This window comes from Cucumis melo, chromosome 4 (assembly GCF_025177605.1).
Source record: "Cucumis melo cultivar AY chromosome 4, USDA_Cmelo_AY_1.0, whole genome shotgun sequence".
NCBI classification, from domain to species: Eukaryota; Viridiplantae; Streptophyta; class Magnoliopsida; order Cucurbitales; family Cucurbitaceae; genus Cucumis; species Cucumis melo.
In genome coordinates, this window is record NC_066860.1 from 34,110,917 (window position 1) to 34,121,737 (window position 10,821).

At 29.1% G+C, this 10,821-nt stretch overlaps 1 protein-coding gene across 4 annotated transcripts; it reads left to right on the forward strand.

Moving 5' to 3' along the window:
* The first annotated feature begins 8,442 nt into the window (after positions 1–8,442).
* Positions 8,443–10,080, forward strand: LOC103486348 (uncharacterized). Of its 4 annotated transcripts, XM_051084233.1 has the most exons (7): positions 8,445–8,537; positions 8,677–8,943; positions 9,063–9,123; positions 9,237–9,406; positions 9,478–9,538; positions 9,652–9,689; positions 9,786–10,080. In XM_051084233.1, exons 2-6 carry the CDS (start codon positions 8,812–8,814, stop codon positions 9,666–9,668), a joined length of 441 nt encoding a protein of 146 aa, XP_050940190.1. In that variant the 5' UTR covers positions 8,445–8,537; positions 8,677–8,811; the 3' UTR covers positions 9,669–9,689; positions 9,786–10,080. The 4 variants fall into 4 exon arrangements, with proteins under 4 accessions (XP_008442496.2, XP_050940190.1, XP_008442497.2 ...); XM_008444274.3 differs by having other exon boundaries at positions 8,443–8,943; XM_051084234.1 differs by lacking the exon at positions 8,445–8,537 and having other exon boundaries at positions 8,647–8,943; positions 9,240–9,406.
* Positions 10,081–10,821: the final 741 nt, after the last annotated feature.

A 10,821-nucleotide genomic window follows, 5' to 3' on the forward strand; every position in this document is an offset into this window, starting at 1 on the left:
TTGTCACCATCATTAAATTTTAATAACTATGTGTTCTGCCGAACCCATGCACACCCCACATGCTAAATGAGCTAAAACACCCACTTTTTAATATATATTATCGTAGAGAATCCTCCTTCTATCATAAGAGAATTTCGTTTTAGAAAATGGAAAATGAAACAAAAAGGTATGAAGAAGATATTTGAACTAATAATGAATTATCCTAATGGCCTTGCTAACCCCTAATTCTAAACCCTAATCTAACAAGTTACAAATTTTGGAATTTAATTAATTGTGCTCTATATTAATTTTTTGAAGTACTAAAACATCAGTTTAAGTTTATAATTTGATAATTAAATTTTGTTATTATCGAAATAAGTTTCAAATATTTATTATTAATATTTCTAATTATACTGTATTGATGACTATTTATGATTATTTAAATCTATATTTAGGGGATATCGTTATAATTTGGTATTGATATCAAACTTTCTGATTTATGAATATATCGATTTATTAACAAATACTTAGACCCTTTTCTTAGACTTCCATTTTTTTAAAATTTTTCGGTATAGTCTAGTTACGTGTAGGTTCGGGATACAGAATCACATGTTTGTTTCAATCCCACGTAATATTCTAAATATTAAATTTCAATTTTAGCTTTTTTAACTCTTAACTTTGTAAAATTATGTCAAATAGATTTCAAAGCTTTTTCAATTTTGTATTTTTTTTAATTAAGTTGGTCTTTTGACCTATTTCAACCTTTTAAAAATTTCATAAGACTATCAAACATACACATGAAACTTTCTCGTCCTATTATACACACAAAGACCAAATATATATCTTAATTAATAGTTTTGTTAATATGATAATATGTGCACCCACATGCTTTATCTAAAAGAAAAAAGAAAGTTGAAAGTTGAAGTGGTCTATTTTGACATTTTTAAGTTTTAAAAAAATTATTAGATTCGAAAAAAAAAGATTTAGTAAATAAAAAATAAAAGTTTAAAGACACAATTAGTAGAAAAAAATAGAGTTAATATGGGTAATTTGACATGTAATTTAAATTAATTAGAACAAAATGCAATTTTCACATGGCAGATATGAATTTAATATAAATACGTACACATATACAATTTAGTGGACAACAAAGCCTTTTTTTTTTTTTTTTTTTTTTCATGATGGCCACACAAGATCTTTCCAATTTAGATATCAAATCGTGATTCAACATTCATAAAACACCGGAAAAAACCAGTTTGCGTCAACTCTAATTCACCACTAACATCACATTATTTCATTTCCTAATTTTATCATCTTCTTCCAATATTTTCCCTTTTAGTGCTCAGCCCTTCATCAACCCAATTTCTTCATCTTATTATTTAATATTTGATCCCATTAATAACATATGTTTCTATTCAATTATAAGAGTAGTCATAGAGTAATTAAGTTCGTTTGGTTGGGTTAAGGGGATTGTTTGGAATTAATCCTAATGTCAATTGAGTTTGTTTTAATATATTAAATGAACAACTACCACTAATTTCAATAATAAACTAGGAATCCAATAATACTTCTGTTATACATGCATTACTTTAGTCTACGTCGGGTTCATCTTTTTAATTGTTCTATGTATATCAACGTTGAAATGTAACCAATAAGCAAAAAAAGGTTTAGATTTTTAAGTTGAAGTGTTGTGATAGGAGTTGTAATAAAGAAATTAAGGCATGTGAATTTAATGTCTCTCTAGTTTCATCTTTATAGGTAGCTTTGAAGGGGTGACTGTCTACGAATGAGTGAATCAAATCATATCACAAAGAGAGAATAATAAAGTATATATCATATTAAAAGAAGAGAGGAAAGAAAAACTAAAGCCCCATCTTCTCAAGTTGAGTGGGAGATCCATTTCAGTCACAATCCACAACTTATTATTCTTGGATTAATTAGAATCTGTTGAAGGGAGAATCAAGTTGACAATATTGCTGTTATTATTATTATTATTCATTGGATTAATTCCAAATGTGTGTATATATATATATAAAAGAAAAGGAAAAAAAAAACAAATATGAAGATTGAAGTTTCGTTTTCAAATTAGAGAATCGTTTGAGAGGTAATGAGTTAATGGGGAGAGAATTTGAAATGTTTGGGTAATAATAATGGATGAAACATGTGGTTGGATTTGATCTATATATCTATGTTTGTTAAGATTTAGGGTTTTGGGCTTTATTTCTTTGCTTTGATTCTAACTTTACAGTTCACTGAAAATGAAACAACACTTTCAAATCTTAATTACCATTTCTCAATTGGTGAATTGATTCCCTCTTTCTTTTCTTATAATTCAAAATCAATCTTTTCTAATATACTGTATACTTATAGTACTCATTCACATTTATCTCCCCACATAAGCACCATGGCGAGTGTTTTATGAATTCTTTTTATTAGTACAAACTATTAGAGGTATGTTAATAATATGTATATTGGTTATTATTTTGGAATGAAGCATTACTTTTTCTATTAATAAAAGAAAATGTGAATTACTAATTTTACTAACTATTTATATCGATTCGACGGAGATCTCTTTCAACCTAATTCAAAATATTATTTTTAAACGTGAGTTTGTTATTTTGAATAACGTGGGTGACAACAATAATCCTTTTTTATTCTTTTGTATGGTTGCGATTATCATTTACTTTAAAAAAGAAAACGATACAATGTGAATACTATAAATATATCAACCTTAAATAAATATTTGAGTTCATCTACTAATTTTACTTTTCCATGGGTGACTTTTTTTCTTTAAATTGTCAATTTTGGGCAGATATTTGTGATATTTCCTAAAATGACAGCAAACAAATATCATTACAAGCAGAAACTTTTTGTGGGTACTCAAGAAATTTAATTTTCAACCATATCCAATTTCTAAAAATTTTGGTTTGTTATATATATAATTTTAATTAGTTTCAATTTTTCCTAAGAATAATAATATAATATAATATTGATATATTTTGAATAATGGATTTAAATATTAATATACATGTGTAGTAAGATTTTTTATATTGAATATGATTTGTTAAGTATAGATTTGAGAAAAATAATAATAATTAAGGAGGCTTTTTAAGAGGGAAAAAAAAAAAAAAAAAAAAAAAGAAAGAAGTGGATGACATGATTTGGACTTGGGGTCTTTTACATTTTGTCTTTATTGTTTGTTGAGTGAATTGACGAGGGATCATATCAATTCAGATTGAGAGATGGACCTAATGAATTAGATATAGAAAAAAGTAGAAAACAAAATTAAATGTACTTCTCCTTTTTAAAGTTCATAACACTCAACTAAACTAAATTAAAACTATTTTTTATTTTAAAAAAATTATTGATTTTTTGTCTTTAAAAATTAATAATCTATTGATTTATAAATGTTTAGAAGTCTAATTCACTTAAATTATAAATTTTACGTGATATTAGCCAGACAAAATACGTAGAAAGTGTGTATATTGTTGTATACTCTGTGGTTTAAATTGCGTTCATTTAATTTCAGATAAATTAACATGTAATGACCTAGTTACCCATGTCATTTTAGATGTGTTATGATAATTGCAACTAAATTAAAGTGATCCTTCATCTCATAATTTTTGTACTAATAGAAAAGTAAAAGCAATTATCTTTATTGGTAGGAATTTTTCTGATAAAAATGAAAACAAAATCATGAGAACTTATATTCCAAGTGGATATTACGATCTAGTTTTTAAAGATATATGTCACGTTCTAGGCGTTTATGTTGTCCTTAACAATAAAAACATGCAATTTTTTTTTCTTCTTTTCACCAACTTTTATCTCTGAAATGAAAAGACAGAATAAATATGTCAAATTTTAAACGAGCGTCTTTCTTATTTGGAAAGCTCTACAAATTTAAAACGAAAAGGTTGGAACACGTACACTGTTGGGTCATCAAACTAAATTTGGACATCGCATTATCTTCCGTTATATCGGTTTCTTTCTTGATACAAAAAGTTAGGGAAAGCTTGTATGTTTTTTTTTATATAAAGACAAGAAAAGATTAAAAAAAAAGAAGAAAAGTTCACAATGTTTTTTAACACACGTGATAAATACATACAAACTTACTCATTACTTCAATCGTAAAAGGCAATACTTTACCTCTTTTAATATTCATAATTTTCAATAATTTATTCATCCACACAATATAATAATTAATGTCATTGAAAAGTTCACCCCTACAAACATATACCATTCATTAACACTATTTTATTATCTATTAATCTGTTTTGATTACTAAACTAAGAGTGGGAATAACTTTCCCAAAAAAGATTTGGTTAATTTACTATTTTCTCGAAATATTTTGGGTTTCAATCACAGCCAAACATTTTCCATTTAAATATATGAAGAGCTCTTTAAACAAAAAAGAAATGGTTAATAAATTAAAAGATGTATATGAAAAGCTCGACAATGGATTAAAGAAAAAGAAAAGAGGGTGTTAATGGGTTGTTGTTTTTAATAACGTAAAAGGCAGACGACAGATAAAATTTATGTGTAGACTTAAAAGTGATATTTGAATTTTCTTTTAGAGGTGATAGGATATGATCATATGTGGTGGGAAGCAATGGAATGGATTGAATAGTTGAAAGAAAGAAAAAATAGATCAGAAGCACGAGGGTGAATTGAGTTTTGTGTGTTAGTGAGTGTTATTTGAACCCATTGGAGGGTTCGTCAATATTTGGTCTAAGGCCCCCACTTCCCTTCATATCAAAACCTTCTTTAATATTTTGACTAAGACATTAACCACTTCACCTATACCCACATGGACTGCCTTTTCTATCTTTTCTCTTTTTATTTTCACTTTTGCTGTCCCCTATAATTTTTTTTTTTATATGGTTAATTACATTTAATCACCTAATTTCAAAAGTTATAATTCATTCTATTGGTATAAATGAAATCCTCAAGATTTTGTATGTTTTTTAGAGTTTTGTTTTCCCTTTTTGATAGAGATTACGATTCTCTTTAGGGTTTCATTGATGGATGATAAATAAAATATATGAATTAAATTTTTTAAAAAAGAAACAAGTGGATTTACTCAATTATCAATCATTATGCACGTTAAGGAATTTGAATTCTCATATTCAATAAGAAAGGAAGCTACAACAACCAAAAGGAAAAAGCACAAAGATGAATTTATTAAGAGAAGTGGGTTTAACATGAGAGAGAGAGAGAGAGAGAGAGAGAGAGAGAGAGAGAGAGAGAGAGAGAGAGAGTTTTTAAATTTAATGAAGAAGAGTGGAAAAAAACACAACACAAGTAGTGTTCAAGTTGTTCGGACAGTTGAAGACCAACTATGCAAACAAAGGGAGAGTTATTACAAAATAACACATATGAGTTTTCCCCCAATTGGGCCACATACAAGGTTGACTATATGTAAGTATATGATTAAAAAAATCTAATTGCTATATTTCACACTTATCCCTTTCAACTATTTATTTGAATTATGTGGACTTTTGAGAATGTTCATGAGCAAGGAAGGACGCCGTGATGGGCCATTAGAGAAAAAGAACCCACTTCCTAAGCCCATTCTCACGGCCCACTTTGTTTTCTCCGGCAAGTTATTGGGCCTCATCACTACTATTTGTCGCGAAGGTGGCCATCCACTTTGGTGGGCTTCATAACTCAGGCCCACTTTTCGAACTCCTAACGCTTTGCATTACGAGCAATTAACCGAAAATTAATAAGAATTTCAGCAAAAACTACTTTTGGTTTTTGTCTTTTCCGTTTTGTTTCATCTTTTATTTATTTATTTTTTTTCCTGTAAGATCAAGTTTTGTGCAATTTGATTGATGTATTTTCAAAATATTTATAAAATTTTTAACATCATTTATACATAATAGAAACTCTTTTCTATCTAACATTTTTATTTTTATTTTATTTTGTGCAATAGAGAGATAGATAAGGGTTGCATGCACCAAGTTCTTTTTGAATATGAAGAGATATTGGGAAGAAGCAAATTGGGAATTGGAGTGTTGAGTGTCGTTTATAATTAATTTGTCCCATTCAACTCATAAACAACACCCATCATGTCCACCACCACCACCACCACCACCACCACCACCACCACCACCCCTTTTTTTCCTTTTTTTTTTTTTTTTTTTTTTTTTTTTTGACCTTTTCCCAGGTAGGCTGTTGTGTATGTAACGCTCTCCATACTTTTACCCATATTTTATATTTTATGAGATTCACATTAATCCCACCCTATATATTCCAAATTAATTCTAATCATTTCTTAAATTAACTTAAAAATACATGTTTTTAATGATTAATAAGCTTTTTTTTTTATTATTATTATTATTAGATGAAAAATTGAGTTTAAAAGGGTCAGAAATGTGAGACGAAGTGAAATGAAATAAAATTTCATTATAAACATGAATATATTTTAAATTATAAAAAAATTTAACTCATGAATAAGGAGCTAATGATTTAATTTTAAAATCTTTTTAGAATTATTTATGTCAAAACCATTATGAATAGCAAGAACAATTAAAACTATTTTTACCAATGAGCTATATAGAATTAGATAGGTTTTGTTATATCATCCATATTATCATTGATATTCTCAATGACTATTTTGAGATGAACTTTTTTTTTCTGTCATAAGATTGTTGCCGACTAATAAACAAAGAAGTGTAACCTTTTTACTATTATAAAAAAATGCATCCTATCTGTCAGATATCTATCAGTCCCTCGTGATTTTAGTGAGTGCAAAATTAAGGTATTTGTTACAGTAATGTATATGTTTCACATGCTAGGACTCTTCCTCAATCTTGTATTATTCACACTTGCCACTCTGTACTATCTTTCTTGATGGTGTGTTAGCTAGGAACAATGTGAATTAGTAAAAAGAAAATGCTTGCAACTAGTGCATTATGCACTCTATCTACCAAATGATAGATGGCGGTCATTTTTTATTATTCCCAAAGTGAGGTAAACGTTACTGTTATATATTCATTTGGAATTTAGATCATAGGTCGCGCACACAGAAGAAAAACCGAGATAGTAATGTGCACCTATTAATGAAAGTGATTTTTGAGAGAAAGGGTGAGGAATAGAAAGATGGAGAGATAGGGTTTTGTAAGTATGCGTTTAAAGGGAGGGACAGTGCATGTGACTGATTGAAAATAAGTTGAACACTTGTAACTCATGCATGCCCTCGAACCTTCTTCATCCCCTCCATTTTCAAATACCATGTGACCCCTCTTTCCCTTTCTTTGCTAAAAAAGCAGATTCTCTTTTCAAATGTTTGATTTCCCATTAACGTATGACCATCTAATGTTATTGTACAACGTCACCTTCTTCATTATATGTGTTGTAGGTAGTTCCTTTCTTTCCTCTAACTAATGATAATATTATTTTAGGACATCAATTATTTAGTTTGGTTGAAAGAATAGTAAAGAAAATTTATATTATTATTGGAGAGGGAAAAATATGATATGGGGGTGAAAGGAGTTTGTAATGAATTATCACATCACCGACGAAATAAAGAAATAATGAAAGAGAGTTGTTTGTACATAAAACTACCGACTTAAATTGGCATGTAACCAAAGACATGCAATTAAAGAAAAAATATAGACTCTCTAATCTGCATGTAACCGAAAACATGTAATGGTTAACCTTTTTCTTTTATATATAATAATGTTTAGGTTACTTGAGGTAAGACCCAAATTTTATGGGCTGACATTCGAGAGTTACTTTTGAAAGTTAAAAATGTCAGTGATTCTCAATTTAAACCGACAAGTTGAGTCAATAAATACATATCAATCGAAAAATAAATTGACCCCTCTATAACTTCAAGCATCGAAAATATTGATAACACCTCCATCCTCTCAAGTAACCGTAAGTGCATGGTAGAGAAAAAATTTATAGATGATTCTACTCACGACAATCTAAGTGGGAGAATAAGTAATCTCCGCCATATTCGTGTGGAGTACAATGATAAACCGACACTATATTACATTCGTGCTATCTATTTTCGGTACTTTCCTTAAAATGAGACTACTCTTTTTAAACAATCATTTATTATTTGAAAACGTTGTTTCAATTTTTACGTCATCACAAGAAAGTTTGAAAATAAATAGAATTTACCATATATACAAGAAAAAGTTAATTATTGATTGATTGATTGATTGAAGATGGAATCTAAAAACTTGTTAGGATTGAAATTATTGATACAAATTATATTTGATGTTTCCATCTTTTTAGATATGTATTGTGTTTGATAATATCTTGATAATGTCTCAATCATTATTAATTAGTTCTTCTCGGGACAATTATTATTATTAGTCAATTATAATCTATGGACATATGAGTTAGACAAATTTTTTATTTGAAAAATAAAGTACCTAATTTGAAGACACTCAACAAACTTGATTACATACAAAAATAATTTATTCAATCTCTTCCCACTCTCAAAATTCAGATTTCAATTACTATAATTTTTGAATGTCAAGGAGGAAAAAAAAATATCAAATGATCCAATTTAAAAAATTGTGAGATTGAGTACCAAAATTGTCAGTTATATATCTTAAGACTTATAAGTTTGAAATAGATTTTTTCATAACATTAAGAAAATTTGAATTTTCAACGTTCGTTGTGAACAGTTTGTAGATTTGAAATGAATAATGACAAAATTTATGCATATAATAATAGGTCGGTGGGTTGCTCTGCTCCAATTTGTTTTGTATAAATAGGTGGGTATGCATTACAATGGCTTTCACTAATCCTCTTCTTCTTCCCTACTTGTTATTTTGTTCCGGCGACGGCAAGTGATTCCTTTTCTGAAAAATGTCGGAGAAGAAAGCATCTGATGGCTCATCTTTTTCCTTCACTTCTGATCTCTTCGGGATCAGAGACACTTCTTCGCTCTCTTCTAATCACATTTTTGGCCCTGTTTTCTCTTCTTCTTCTTCTTTCAAGGTATATTATTATTATTCTTTTTGATCTAATTACTACTTTAATTCCCGTCGTTCTTTCTATATTCATGCACTTTTAAGCAGCGGGTTTAACTTAATTTTGGGGTTTTGTCTTTGGGGAAGGCCTCCCAGAACTCCGAAGTCGGTGGTAAATCACATGCTGTTTCGTACTCCCCCAAAACTGGTTAGTTGCATCACAAAAATTGTTGGACGAATTTATTGGAGATAAACTTTGTAAAATGTATCTCGCACCTAAATTATTGCTAACCCTGTTTGTTTGTTTGTTTGTTTGTTTAGAAGGCAGTTCCAAATATAAGGAATGCAAGAATGGGAGCACATCAAGCAGAGAGGTGGGTTCGTTTTATCAAGAACAGAGAACAAACCCATGTCATCTTAGTTCTTCAATCTACTATGGCGGTCAGGATATCTATACTGATCAAAATCCGGGAACTGGGTTCAACTCTTCTGTGAGTGTTGCATTATTTTCTGTCAAAATTATCCGTTGTTTGTTCTGAACAATAATCTTCTATGTTGCCAGTTGAAGAGAGATGGGGGAGAAGATGATTCTGGTGGTGCTTCCAGAGGAAATTGGTGGCAAGGTATATGCCAATAAGATGTTTGATTAAATGTCACAACCATTTCAAAATATTTCCTGTCTTTTTTTTTATGGAAACCGACTTTCGCTTATTTATTTTCATTCTATTGAATGCAGGGTCTCTTTACTATTAAGAATCTCACCCTGCCATCAAGGTTTTACTACAAATCCTTTGGTTAACAGCAAATCTTAAGCTCAAAATGCAAGTTAAATTAGCTATTTGATCCTCTTATTCACATGCTCTTTTGCAGATGCAAGATACATTCTATTACCATTAATATAATATATGGAGATCAATTATACAGGATTTTACCAGCCAAAATGATAGTCAGGACGTCTAATTTTAAAGTTAGAGAGGTTCAAAATTTTATACGTAACATTTGTGGATGTTACACTATCATGATATTGGTTATTAACATCATTCCAGCAAAGAACTAGAATGTTGTTTATCAAGTTGTATTTGAAGTCTGTATATAATATATATATATATATATTTGGTAAGAAATGGATATGAAGACGAGGGAATCTGGAATTGTTTGCGCATAAGATATAGTCTTATCCTTATCTTCATATACCCTCATCTCAGCTTTTCTTATACTTTAATGACTTTATCCATTGTATAATTCTCAGATGTTTCTTCTATTGGTGTAAATGTGCATAAATGTGTTTTGAGGTAATTTACCAACATCAGCATATACATTCTTTTAAAGTAAAAAAGGTTGCGTTTTGAAATTCTACCTCCAATTAAAAATACCGCCAGATGTTAAAAGACATCTTTACGTGTGAATTGGACTGATGTGGGTTGTGCTTTACATGATAAAGTTGAATATGAGGTCAATTCGTCTCTTATATCGATCGTTGAGAATGTGAACATATCGATGTCGATTGATGGGAGTGTAGAGGTATAGATCGATAAGAATGTGAACATATCGATGTCGATATTCATTGATTATATTTTCTAAGAGATTATGATTTGGTTGAATTAAAGGTAAAAGAAAGAAAAAAAGAAGTTCAAATTGTATCGTGTGATGTTTGCATGCTTACAAATTATATCTTCTAAAAGAATTTTATAAATACATTATTCGTAATCATATAAAAGCAAAAACAATAAAGTAGTGTTCCCTATGAAAGAGTTTAAGCTCTTTAACAAAATGAAACTTGACATAATGGAAAAAGAACTGCAGTTGTTATATAAAGGGATTTGTATTTGGTGAAGGAGGTGTTTATGGTTTTCAATTTAAATTTACTGATTGTTTATAAAATTAAAAAAGAAAAGTTATGAGGTAC